The sequence below is a fragment of the Camelus dromedarius genome, chromosome 5 (assembly GCF_036321535.1).
Source record: "Camelus dromedarius isolate mCamDro1 chromosome 5, mCamDro1.pat, whole genome shotgun sequence".
Classification (NCBI taxonomy): domain Eukaryota; kingdom Metazoa; phylum Chordata; class Mammalia; order Artiodactyla; family Camelidae; genus Camelus; species Camelus dromedarius.
In genome coordinates, this window is record NC_087440.1 from 61819258 (window position 1) to 61833466 (window position 14209).

Genomic DNA, 14209 nt, shown 5'->3' on the forward strand with positions numbered 1-14209 from the left:
TAAGTGGTAGAGTGCATGTTTAGCATGCATTAGGTCATGGGTTCAATCCCTAGTACCTCTGTTAAATAAATAATAATAATAATAAAGAAATAAACCTAATTACCTTGCCCCTCAAAAAACAAAATAAAAAATAAATGTTAAAGTGCTGCTGTGCCTAGCAGGTAGCTGTGTCACCATTGTGAAAGAAGAGGCTTCTCACCATGCTGTATGCATTGGGCTAGGGTCTCTGGGCAGCTCCAGTCAGGCTGAGCAGAGCCCCTTAGGCCGGCCTGGTGACAGTGACTGCAGCTGCTCGCACAGCGGGTGCACACGCCACCAGTGCCTGGAAGTGGCCTGGCCTCTTAAGTAGCTTCTCCACATGTCTCGATAGGCATTATTTTTCCTTCCCATCATGACCCATGTACCTCTCAATCTTCTTTAAACATAACTAAGAAATATCAAGCCTATTTCTTCCTAGCTCTGAAGTAATGGATTCAAGCCAGTTTCATGATGATTAACTAGTTTAGATTTGATCAGTTCAGCAAAGCATGACTTTTCCCATAATAAATAAAAGGCCTTATTTATCATGTGAAGGATACTATCTGGGAAAGAAATAGTTGAGTAGTAGCAGAAAGCATGTTCTTTACTGCTGCATTTACGTAACATACAGCCCTCAAGTAATTGATAATATTATAAGGGACTTACCTAGCCATCTCTTTCCCATTGACCCAACGTTTAGTTTTCTATACAGCACTTGGCGTAATGTATGTTAAAACAGCTTCAGTTTGTTTAAGGGACTGGTTGTCATGCATGCTAGCAAAATACCAGGCCAGGTGCAATTATCTTCTGCTAAATACCTTTCGCCAGCCCACTCACTGCCCCTGCCCTGCCCCACGTTCCCCATCATGTTTAAGTCGAATGGTGCTCAGATTTAAAGAAGTTTTTTTCTATGTAAATTGTGCACCTAAATAGCAAATCTGAATTACTATTACCGTATTGATACTTATTTTTCTATACGTTAATGTCAGAATACTCTAACCACCTATCTTTTTTCACCAAGACCGGAATTTGTTTCGAAGTTTGCGAGGCTGAAGGAGCAGTGGCAGAGTGCCACCCAGGGCGTCCGGCAGAGGAAGAGTGAGGTCGATGGGCTGGTGAGGCAGTGGCAGTACTTCACCACCTCCGAGAGGGACTTGCTCCACTTCCTGTCTGACACTGGCCACCTACTCTCTGCAGTGAAGTGCCAGGATCACCACAGCCTCCACCAAACGAGAAGTCTGGTCCGTGAGCTGCAGGTAGTGTGTGTGCAGCAACTGTGGGAACCGTGGGGTGGTCTTTATTAGGAAGATGTTCACTCAACTCAGGTTTATGATTTCTGTGAGATCGTGTTTCAAGTGTGTTTTCTGCAGTAGGGAGGCCAGCTGGCCATGGGGACCCTGTTCAGCCTTGTCCTTAGTGGGTCAGAAACCCAATCTTATCCATTCATCCAGAAGTAGTGAGGCTTCGTGGGCCGTGGGAGTAGAGATGGGTAGGTGGAGGGTGGTAATTTACAATGGGACTCCTGCTTCCTCATGAAGAGCAAATTCATTTAGGCAACCAAGTTTTCAGTCAGAAAATTGTCTGAGGAGCACCGGACTAGAATAATTGGTTGGCCGTTCCTAGGGCATGTTCCACTGAGCTATCGAACCACTCTTCACTGTAGAGGGACAGCTAAACAAAAACAGCATCCTTCTGAAATCCTGTGCTTGCCTCATTCATTTATCTGGGCATCAGATATTGAGAACCTGCTCTGTGCTGGTCACTGTTCCAAGTGCTAGGCATAGGGTGTGGATCAGGAGAAGACCTTTGCTTTTGTGAGGGCATCAGATAAGTCAGTAAACAAACAAGAAAAGACGAATTTGATTGGTGGGAGAAATGAAACAAACTAATAAACAAAGCAAATATCAGATTGCAACATGGCCTATGTGGACCATTAAAACAGGGCCCATGATGGAGAGGCTGGGTGCTACTTTGGATTGGGTAATCACTGGGGATGTGATGTTTAAATGGGAATCTGAATGACGAGAAGGAGCCAGCTGTGCAGAGATCTGGGCGCAGAGCCTTCAGACACAGGGAACAGCTTTCCCAGAGCCCCCACGGTGGGAGCAAGCTTGGCAAAGCAGAGGAACAGAAAGAAGGCTAGTATGACTGGACTGTAGCCAGTGAGGCAGCAGTGATGGAAAGCGGACTCTGAGAGGCCGTCGGGGAAGAGCTTCCAGCAGGGAGGTGTGGCAGGTTGATGACAGTCTGGGTGTAAAAGGAGCCTTTGAAATTGGAAGAGGAGGCAGCATGATACGATTTATATATTTTTAAAGATCCTCTGGCTACTCTGAGGAGGAGGATGGGATGGGGGTGAGGGGTCAGAGGAGGAGCAGGAATCCAGCATATTACTTACCTATTGCTGCATAACAAGGAAGATTCTTGTTCTCTCTCACAATTCTGGATTTTCAGGGCTGTTAGGTGGCTCTTGCTAGAGTCTCAGGTGGTGTCAGTCAGATGGCGAATGGGGCTGAGGGCTCCCTCACTTTCCTGTCTAGCACTTAAGCTGGAAAGGCTCAGCCAGCCAGAAAATAGAACAGCTGAGGCTCTTAGGGCTTTGTTCCCAGTGGTCTCTCCACCTGGAGGCTTCCAGTAACCAGACTTCTTGTATGGCGGCTCATGGCTTCAATGGTGCATGTCCCAAGAAAGAGATCCAGGGAGAAGCTGTACTGCCTTTTTAGACCTAGCCTCGGACATCGTGCACTTCCACCATCCTCTGTTAGTCAAGACCATCACACCTGCCCACGTGGGTTCAAGAGGAGGGGACAGAGGCACCACCAGTTGATGGGGAAGGGCAAGGTTCTGGAAGAACACGTGAGGCTAGTGATACTGTTGCCGCCGTTTTGTGAAAAATACAGTCTGCTGTAACTCATTAGGCTGTTTCAAGGTCTTGGGTAGTGGTTATGATGGATAAGACAGGAGTTGTCACAGTGAGGATAAAAAGGATATATTTGTAGGTAGAGTTTACAGGGTTTGCTGATGGTTTGGATATGGCAGGTAAAGAAAAATCTAAATCCAGGTGACTCCAGATTTTTGGATTGAGCATTTTGGTGAATAGCGTGCTGTTGACCAAGTCAGAGGAGCCTGGACGAGGAGCAGGGCTTTTGATGAGTTAAGTCGAGCAGTGCTGCATATTAGAAGGACACGTGTGGAGTGGCAGGGTATTCACTGAGTTGCAGTTTTTCTTATATGTGTCTGCTCCCGAGAGGACTACCTGTCTTACTCCTTTGCTTTTGGGTTATCCTAAGTATTCTCAGAAATATCTTTGTGAATCAATACTCTGTTGTTGTTTTAATATATTAGCTTCCACTTTGGAAAAAGCCTTTATTATTTCTCCCTTGAGAAATTTGAAAATAAAGGAAATCATGTTTAGAACAGAAAAAAATTAATTTTTCTCCTGAAATTAAATGCTTTTGGAAATATCAATCAAATATAAAGTTTTTATTTTATTTTTGTATTATGAATACCGAGTTTCAATACCCTTTAAAGAGAAGCCTATGTGATATCCAAATGGAATTTTTTAAAGCTGTCCCTTTAGTGCAAACACAGATGTACCTCTTTCTGTGCTTAAGTGTCTGTTCTTGTATTTTACTTTTTTTATTTGTTCTCTTCTTTTAAATTGTTTAGCACAACGTGCACATTTTACATGGTGGGTTAGGAGTAGGCTACTCTATACAAAATGTTAAGGGTATTTGCTCTTAATAACAGATCTAATACCAGTCATTTTCTTAATACTCTTAGATTCATTTATCTTGTAGGCTTTTATTCTATAAAATATATTTTCAGTTTCTTTGTTCTTCTAATTATTATATTAAAAATCTTATCTATTACCAACCCTTGGAAATTATTCTAAGAGCACATCAGTTTGTAGTATGCTGTCTACTCATTTAAAATATTAGTCTTTGACGTGAATGAGTGTGTATGTATTCCAACAAGATTTGTCTAATTCATATCTAGTTTAACTTTTAAGAGAAACTCCAAAGGAAATACACACAAACACATGCAGTCACGTTTTGATCACATCAGAGGCTTAAGCAAATCACTTTTTTCCTTTTTCTTTTTAGAATAAAGAAATTCATTTCCAGAGATGGCAGACTACCTATGCACTCACCTTGGAAGCTGGGGGAAAGTTACTGAACACAACTAACCTGGAAACTAAAGAGTCAATTGACAAGCGAATCAGTCAACTTCAGGACAACTGGAAGGACACAAAACTCCAACTGGGAGAGATGATTAAACAGTTCCAGAGCATTGCAGAGGTAAGCTCACCATTCACTTTTCCATTCGTGATATTCAAAATCAATATGTAGAATTTTTGTTTGCTGTGTGAAGATGAGAATGATTTTAGGGAACCACTATTATGGGTTTTCCGAGGGACAGTAAGTCCTACTAATCCGCCAATCATGTTAGATCCTTAATGCAAAAGAATAATATAACATTTATTGGGAAAGCTTGAGGTTAATAGCTAAGTACTTGAGGTGCTATTTTACATTTGCCTTTTGAAACAGGAAACTAATTCATTCTCAAGAGAAGTTCAGCACCCATAGCTAATGTTCCACATGTAGCCTGACTTTGGGCACAGTATATGAAAATAAACACAGTGATACGTCATCTTTCTGCTGTCATCAAAGAATACACTTTTCCATATAAGTCAATTTCCCAGATAATTTATAACTATACCTTTAGGCACTGGAATGCTTTATTTTGAGTGATTATTAGGAAAATCATTGATATCTTATTATGCTAAAATATACCATGTTGTTCTCAAGGACTCTGCGCTGCTCTGAGCCTAGCCCCTACGCTACTATGCTTTTTGAGTTCTTACATGGTCATGGTTTTTCTTTCTTTCTATGTAATGTTAAGCTATTTATTTTTATCTTTTGTTTCTCTGAGTATACCTGCTCCTTATAGCCCAGCGTTTGATCTGTTGTATGTGTCCCCAGACCAGATAACCAAGCTTGTCAGAGGTGTTTTTCTGAATAAAGAATAAATATGTGTGGAACATCTCTCCTGTGAGTGAATTATCTAAATTTTGTTTGATGTACAAACTGTGAAATTCATTAACTAGCAGACACATGTTGAGCACCTGCCATGTTTGCAAAGCATGGAGGTAAATGCAATTAAAGTTTTCGTGGAAGAGCTAAGGAAGGACTCATAGTTTTGTTTTGTTTCTCCCTTCACTTTCTTCTTAGTTATGTCCCAGAGAGTTGCTGTTGCTAGACAGGTGGCCTGTCCTTAAGTGAGGTGTTACTATAGGACTGGGCCAACCCAATGACATATAAGTGTCAGTTGTACTGAGGGGTAGAATTCTGTTTGAGTCTATGTTTGTCTGTCTCTAGTATCGTCAATAATTTTAGTAATTTCAAGGATAGAAATTTATCCTAATGAATTATAAACCCCCTTTACCTGAAAATACAGGCAACTCTTTGCTCAGCAATGTAAGGTTTAAGAAAGAGAGCTGCTGTGAAAGCATGGCATCACCAGGGAATCTGCAACCTTAGCTCCACTCTTGATTCAGCTACTTTTTTTAATTGACGTATAGTCGGTTTACAATGTTGTGTTTATTTCTGGTGTACAGCATAGTGAGTCAGTTATACATATATATATATATATTCCTTTTCATATTATTTTTCACTATAGGCTATTACAAGGTATTGAATATAGTTCCCTGTGCTGTACAGTAGGACCTTGCTGCGATCTCTGACTACATGTCCATGGACCAGTCGGTTTTCTCTGAGCCTCAGTTTTCCCATTTTCAATGTGATGATAACACTTGTGCTGTCTATCTCCTAAACTTATTATAATTACAGTGAGATGATGAGGTTGAAATGCTTTTTTAAACCACAAAGTGCTTCAAGCAGAAAGTGGCAGTCAGGGCAGTGGTGAGAAATGGAGAGTGACACCTAACTATGAAAGGGTCACTGAAGCCAAGCTATTTCTAGAAGAGGGAAGAGAGAGAGCAGTTGGATGACATTAGAAAAGGAGACAAGAAAAGTGGTTGAGTGCTTTTGCTCTTCAGTGCTATTAGAGCGTATGCCCAAAAGTGTAAATGCTCAAAATGAATCCTTCTAGTAGCCTTTTAAATGTGAACTTTCCCCCAGATTAAAGTAGAAATAAGTTACCTCGATCAGAAGAAATGAGAGGGAGGAAGAAATATTTCGAAGCAAAAGGCAACCGATGGTTGAGAAGAGCCACACATGAAGTTGCAGAGAGGCATCAAACCAGACAGGTGCCGCATCTGCTCTTTTCGACCACAGTCTGCTCAAGACAAGGAGCTGGGTTTCTGCATGGTTTACAAAAACACATTTAATAGAACTATTACATGGATTAAATTAATTATCCAGTTCCTTCAATTCATTCGTTTTTTTTCTTCCTGCAATTCATTCTTAAACAGCCAAATACTTATCAATTTTAATACTGTTTTCAAATAGACCTGGGACCAGTGTGAAAAGAAAATCAAGGAGTTGAAAAACAGGCTGCAGGCTTTAAAGGCACAAAGTAAAGACCCTCTTCCAGAACTTCATGAGGACCTCCATAAAGAAAAAGAGCTCGTGAAGGTACTGAACATCTGAAGTCGTGTTCAAAATAATCACTCGGCCGTTTTCTGCGATGTTGAAGTGTTTGTTTGCCTTTCAGTGCCTGTGTGAAACTAAGCTTTCATGTCCAATTGGAAAACATTTTTCCTACCTCCTCTCTAATACAATATCCTACTCTCTGAAGCAGTTAGAATCAATGCTTTTTAAGGTCCGTGTGTGAAAATGAGAAAGAGTTTGCAGAAATTCTTCTTAGGATTTGGGGGTTTTCTCCTTCAGATCCTCCTCCTGTTTCTCCTCTCTAATATAAATGTTGGCATCTGAGATTACATTGAACGCTGTTCCCTTGTCAAATGGCCTTGTCTTTAAAATGACAGTAAAGTATGACTGAAGAATTCACTTTTAGAAGTCAGTAGATTGCAGGGGAGGGTATAGCTCAGTGGTAGAGCATGTACTTAGCGTGCATGAAGTCATGGGTTCAATTCCCAGTACCGTCATTAAAAAATAAATATTTCTTAAAAAAAAAAAGTCAATACATTGGAGGTTTTGCTCAAATATACATTTTTATAATACTTTCCAAACTATATTCTGCCTAATTGATACCACAATTAACAAAAATTCCTGGATATTTTAGGGCTTTGCAGATGACAAGGCAAACTTACAGATAGGAGTTTGGACCAGTAAAATTCCCAGAAACTCCCTCTATCTGTAGGTCTGATGTTTGAAAGACATCAACAGCCTAATGGAATATAGTTTAAAATTTTTTACTTTCTTCCTTTAGTGACTTCAGGGATCAAATTGAGAAATTAGGAAGAATTGAATAGTCTCATACTTCAGGCTGTGCTGGAAATTAGTGTCCTCCTTCCTGAACCTTTCTTCTTCACTGTAAAAATTTCTAACATGCAAAAAAAAATTCTAACATAACAAATAATATGACAAAGTGCCACGAGAGCATCACCTAGCTGAAAAACCAAACATTATAAATACAGTGCAAATGCCCTGTATGACCTCCAATGTACTTCCCCTCCCTAGAGGTATCCACACCCCTGAATTTGGTGTTTGATCATTCTTGTGAAATTCTTTATAGTTTTACCCCATGGGTATGTAGATCTCAATGAAATGTAGAAGTATTACTTTTGGTTTTTTTAAACTTTATAAAAGCAGTACCATTACTTAATACTACAGTCATAAAGATATACTTCTACGTTTCCTTTTGAAAGTTTTCCTATTTTGGTTTTTGCATTTCCATGTTTATTCAGTGAAGAACTGATTTTCGTATATGTTTTGAGGTAAAGAGCCAATTTTTGTTTTATTCATATGCACAACCACAATCCTGGTGCCCATTTACTGATTAGTCCAGTGTCCAATATCAAGTTTCCAAATATGCATGATTTGTTTCTTTTTTTAAATTAAAAATAGAATTTTTTATTGAGGTATAGCTGACATACAATCTTATATTAGTTTCAAGCGTACAACATGGTGATTACACGTATTATGAAGTGATCACCATGATAAATCTAGTAATAATCTGTCATCAAAGTTATTGCAATATTATTGACTGTATTTCCCGTGCTGTACTTTATATCCTTGTGACTTATTTTATAACTAGAAGCTTTTACATCTTAATTCCCTTCACCTATTTCCCCAGTCCCCCAACCTCCTCCCTTCTGGCAACTACCAGTTTGTGTCCTGAATCTGTGAGCCTGTTTCTGTTTATGATTTATTTCTTGGTTCTCCACCCTATTCCATTGGTTTACTTACCTCAGCGTTCATACCGAATTACCCCGAGTACTGTGCTATATTACAACCGATCTTCATCTTAGCTGGGACATGTACCCATACGTCATTCTCCCACATGAATGTGGATGTCCTTGGTTCTTTGATCTTACACAACTTTTAGAAGCAGTTTGTCAAACTACAAGATATCCTGATAAGAGTTTTAATAGAATTGTATTGAATGTATAGAATAATTTATGGAAAATTTAACATCTTTTGGACATTGAGTACTCCTATTTCTGAATATGGCATATTTCTCCTTTTGGTTGTGTTCAGTGTTTTATAACTTTATTTATATGGTATTGTACATCTTTTGTTAGATTTATTTCTTGGTAGGTTACTTTTTAAGTTACTGAAAATATTATCTTTTTCTAATTATATTTTCTGTTTATCACTGGTGCCTAGAAACATGACTGATTTTTTTGTGCATCAATATGATACTCAACTGTCTTCCTTAATTCTTTTGTTAATTTCGATACTTTATATATCTATTCTCTTGTTGGGGGGGTTTATGAACACAATCACCACTGGTGAATAATGACTAAAAAAGTTTCTTCCTTTTAATTCTTGTACTTCCATTCTGTTCTGTCTACACTGGCAGTATCTTCAGAGCAGTGTTGTAGAAGCATTGATAACTGGCTCTTATGTGTCATTCCAGATTTTGAAGAGAATGATTCTAACATTTCACCATGAAATGTGATTTTTGGTGGTGATGTGTTAGTAGATGCCTTTATTAGGTTAAGAAGTTTCCTCTCTATCCCTGATTTTCAAAGTTTTTTTATCATCTCTGTGTGTTTTGGTTTAAATCTAGACTTCAGTAACAGATAAGAGGATCTCAAGTTACTCTCTCATTTGACACATAGAGTTTACTTTTATCAAGTCCAGAAACCTGTGTCAAATGTGAACCATAAACCCATGAGGAAGCATAATTTCTCCCAAGTAGGACACTTCTCAGTGTCCACCAGGATCCTTTCAGGTTCTATGGTGTCAGCATTCTGTTTCTCAGTGGAAAGAATCAAAGAGAGAGGCCAAGGGCATTGAGTTCATCCAACCTATATCCATATTCCAAAAAGATCCCAAGTAACTTGAAACCTGTCTAGGACAGTGTTTATCGTCCCTGAATCACTTGGGGGAGATACCTAACCTCTCGACCAGTCTGACCTTTTACTTTCCTACTTGGAAAATTACACTCCCGTTACAGCCAAGTTGATGTGTGGAAAAATTGCTTTACATGTTTATATGTGTGTGTGTGTGTGTGTGATTTCTTTATATATTTTATATACTACCTTTTCTTGTCATTGCTATAGTGAGCATCTGTGTTCATAAAACCTGTCAAACAATTGAGTCCTTAGGACAGTTTTATTTTTTTAATGATTTTTTATTGAAATATAGTTGATGTACAACATAATGCTAGTTTCAGGTATGCTACATAGTAACTTGACATTTGCATATATTATGAAGTGGTCACCATGATAAGTCTAGTAACCATCTGTCCCCAAAGTTATTACAATATTATTGACCATATTCCTTATGCTATAATTTGTATCCCTATAGCTTACTTATTTTATAACTGGAGGTTTGTACCTCTTCATAAAATAATCTTTGAATAAGTAATGTAGTCACATGGTTCACAACTCAGAAGGTGCAAAAGGTACCCATGAAACTTTTTCTCCTATCAGTTTCTCTCCAGAGAGACAATCAGTGTTACCAATGTGTTGTGTATTCTTCCAAAGATATTCTGTGCATATTACAGGTCAGTATTCACATACATGCACATTCATTTTTTGGCCCTCTTTTTACCCAAATGGTAGAGTAGAGAAATGGGACTTGACAATCCCAACAGTAATTGAGTCCACAGGCAAAAGCTTAAAGGCAGTTGTGCTGTATTAGAGTCTGTTCAAGGCCTGTGCAGTGCACCACTTGATGTAGTCGAACAACTCTTAAGTTTTACATCATGTGTTATAGGGACAACTGGAATTTTATAGGTACTTTTGCAATATAGAAAATTTTCCTAGTTAAATTAAGAAAGGAAAACATCTGACTGACGTTCTCTTTTGCAATTAGTTTGGTAGCAGACCTGAACTATTTTGACTTAAAAACAGAAGCATGATTTTTGTTTGTTTGTTTGTTTTTAAAGTTTATTTAGTTATTTATTTATTTATTGGTTGGAGGAGGTAATTAGGTTTACTTAGTATTTAGTCTTAGAGGAGGTACTGGCGATTGAACCCAGGACCTCATGCATGCCAAGCATGTGCTCTGTCACTTGAGCTATACCCTCCCCCCCACAGAAGCATGATTTTTGAAATGTTTATACAAATAAGTGAGCATCAGCCTTAATAAACTTCCACAGTAGCCCTCACTCTAGGTGTTGTTTGATTCCTTGCTTTTTTCCTTAATATTTATGAACATTTTAAAGCTTTTGAGATACACTGCCAGATTCTTTCCTTTCAATCATCCGTGTTGGTATCTGAGGACTTACTGTACACCAGGCCTCGGGATAGATGCCGGGTGGGCAACACATTGGTAAGCAATGTTGTCATGGCCCCAGCCAGTGTGGAACTGACAGCCTAGACTATTGAAGAGACACATGTTAACCAGAGTCCCACTAAGTACATACATATGTGTGTGAATAACTGTAAGCATGGTGAGTGGTAGAGGGAAAAGGGACAAGGGGGCTGTGAGAGCATGAAACGGGGGTCCCAGCCTCATCTAATGACTCAGAGAAGGCTCCTCTGGGGAATTACCTGTGTCTAAGATCTGAAAGTGTCCTTAGGAATTAAATATATCTGCGGGAAGCATCAGGGAGAAGGAGTGGGTAGCATTTCAGGCTAGTAATCAAAGAAATACAAATCTAAACAGTAACTAGGGATCATTACACATATTGAACTTGTCCCCAGAATACATAAAACTCAATACTAAACAGTGTGTGGAGAAAGATAGTCCTTCCTTTGAGGATACAGCCTGGCAGTATCTATTAAGAATCATAATACATCCAAATTCAAAAGCTCTACACCTGTTAATTATCCTTTTAATTGTAGGAAGAATCCAAGTATCCAAACCAACTTGATTTAAACCTGGCAGTGGATACCTTAAACAAGCCTCCCTTCTGGGCAGGCACCTGCGGCCCGCACCTCTGAGCGGGAAGCACTGCTTGAAGTTCAGTCTTTTGATCTCTAGTTTTGAGTTAGTGAGTGGCAAACGTCCACTTGTGACTTTCCCTCCTTATGTTATGGAGCTGGTAAAAGTGTTCCACTGCAGAATCTGCTCTCATCCATGCTACTTGACTTGTGAAGCTAAAACTAGGAAACAAAAATTTGGAGTGATGATTTCTCTTCTGATAAAGATGGTATTTCTTAAACTCCATGCAACCTTTAAAAAGACTTCTCTGAACCATCTTATTAAATGTGAATCTTTGATGGCAAGTTATGAAATCATGCCAGTGTAGCTTTTAGAACTCTGAAAATCAATCAGAGTTAGCACATTTTTATTGTTGCCACCCCTCAGACTTATTTCTGATATAAAGGAAATAGTCTCTTCTTTCGGATTTCAGTGGACAGGTATGAATAGAGACCCTTAAAATGTGCTAACATACAAAGAATTGGAAGCACAGTAAGAATCTTGAGTGTTTGGGCTGTTTGATTTTACCTTCTCTGTCGTGAAAGTAATTATCTCAATTAAGTCCTAGAATTCAAAACACTTATTTGACAAATACTTCATTAAAAAAAGAAAAAGTATTTCCAGGGTCAGAGGAAATGTTCTGCTAACCCATGTCTGGCAATCATTTGGAAAGAATTTATTTTTTTCTTTGATTATATTCATTCTTTTTGAAAGTTAACTGAAACAGTTTCCTTTGAACAGAAGCTGTTGTTATATGATTACCACCCAGCAACAATGCATTTCTTAGGTATTTTTAAACATGGCAAATCACATTTTACACTACATTTTCGTAACACAGTTTCAGGATTAAAAATATGCCTGTGTGTGTGAGAGATTATTACTAGGTTCCAAAAATACTTTCCTCTAAATAAAGACCTATTTGACTTTAAAACAGAATGAATTCTATAAAAGCCTGAAACACCTGAGAAAGTGAAAATAAAGGTAGAAAAGAGTTTTCCTTTGAGAGGAGGTGGCCAACCACAGCTGCAGACGCCGGCCCTGGGCTGTTTCTCATTGCGAAGGTCCCGCCCCCTTTCCTGGCCTCCCCTCCCCCAGAGTCCAATCAAAGGATTTGCCTACAGGTTTGGAAACAACAGCAGCCTGAGTTGAAGGGTTTCTTTTTTTTCTTTCCTCCCCCCTTCCTTCTTGTGTGTAAATGCAGGAACTAGAGAAGTCTTTGGCTCACTGGACTCAGAACTTGAAAGAACTTCACACTATGAAGACCGACCTCACCCGGCACATTCTTGTGGAAGACGTGATGGTTTTGAAGGAGCAAATAGAGCATTTGCACAGACAATGGGAGGACCTCTGCTTAAGAGTAAGTCAGTTCACTACAGGGCACGGCTGTTCTGGTGTTTATTGAAATGTCTCCGAAGGCCAGACAAAGTAGAAAGGAGCTTAATTTCATTGAACCAGAGGCCCTTTTCAGTTGGAGCCCTGGCCGGCCACTGTTCCTTTAGAAGGCAGCAACACTGTTTAACAGATTTGACCCTTTGTTACTCCAGTGCTCAGTGCTGGAACTTTGCACACTTTTAATGAGCTTTTTAAAAAATCACCTTAAGTTGGGGGGAGGGGAGGTTTGCAGTTTTGAGCAGCTGTGTGCACTCTGCTCTCGTCTGGTACAGATGACACGTACCAGTCCCTGTCTTAGAATCAGGACTTCAGCAAAGAGGTCTCGTCTGGCCTTGGAGCAGTATCTGTTCTGGGCCCAACGAACAGTGGGAGTCGTACTTGGTGCCAGACTTGGGGGCATTTTATCCGAGAACTTTGCATTCACATGCGGTCCAGTGTTTATTTCAAGTAGCTGGTTTTTAAAACTCTAAAAGAAATGATTAGCTGCTCTACTTAGTATCTCAGTGGATCACTTCTGCTTACTAAGAATTAGATTGTGGTTAGGGTATGTTTGTGACAGGATCAGGATGGAATTAAAAGGTTCTAACAGAGCCTTGTTTTAAAAACATTTAATTCTAAGGAAAATAAATTCCTTAATTTCATTTTTGTGAATTAAGAAGAGATGTATTAAAAGTTGAAACTCAGAAACTTTTGAATGCATTTTAGTAAAATAAAAATGTTTTCCCTTCTTTATCTTAGTATTTAATGTTCACAATATACCCTTAATTTTAAAAGTCCTTTTAGAATTTTTACTCAAATTTTGTATGAAGGGAAATACTTAGAATATGTGGAAAGTATCCTGAAAAGCAGACTGGAGCCCAGGTGTTCCTAATCGTTACCATTTTGAAACCAGTCAGAATGACGCCGTGGAAAGTGCCAGGATTTTTAAAAGCTAAGTAGGTGCTCTGAGGAATAGGAAAACACTTTTTTTTAGGGATAGTTTTTTGAGCCTTCTTATTTGGTTGGGTGGATGTACAAACATTAAGATATTTTTGCCTCACTATGGAAAGAGCAGAGGGGTTTTTTGTACATAGCAGAGAAATCTCTGGGAATTCAGCCTTGGTTTCCCCATTTGCAAAGTGGGATGTTCAAACTTGACGGAAAGAACTCTTAGCTACTCCTATCTCTAAGATTCTAAGGATTTCTGAGACCTGGGAATACTTTTGTACATTTAGAAAGGGTGATTTGCATTCTTTAAATTTCTATTTATTTAAGTTATAAATTGAACCCTGTAAGGAGGAAGACCCTTTGATGATGTCAGCTTAGGGGTTGCTAATGCATAAAGGAGCACTTGA

At 39.0% G+C, this 14209-nt stretch overlaps 1 protein-coding gene across 9 annotated transcripts in view; it reads left to right on the forward strand.

Annotated features, from left to right (window-relative positions):
- The window catches only part of SYNE2 (spectrin repeat containing nuclear envelope protein 2), a 413158-nt gene that overhangs the window by 362714 nt on the left and 36235 nt on the right, over positions 1-14209 (forward strand). For all 9 annotated transcript variants that reach the window (XM_064486012.1, XM_064486013.1, XM_064486014.1 and 6 more), the window contains exons 94-97: positions 1040-1274; positions 4122-4316; positions 6489-6614; positions 12685-12840. In XM_064486012.1, the coding sequence (XP_064342082.1) occupies positions 1040-1274; positions 4122-4316; positions 6489-6614; positions 12685-12840 (712 nt within the window). The remainder of the gene's footprint in view (positions 1-1039; positions 1275-4121; positions 4317-6488; positions 6615-12684; positions 12841-14209) is intronic.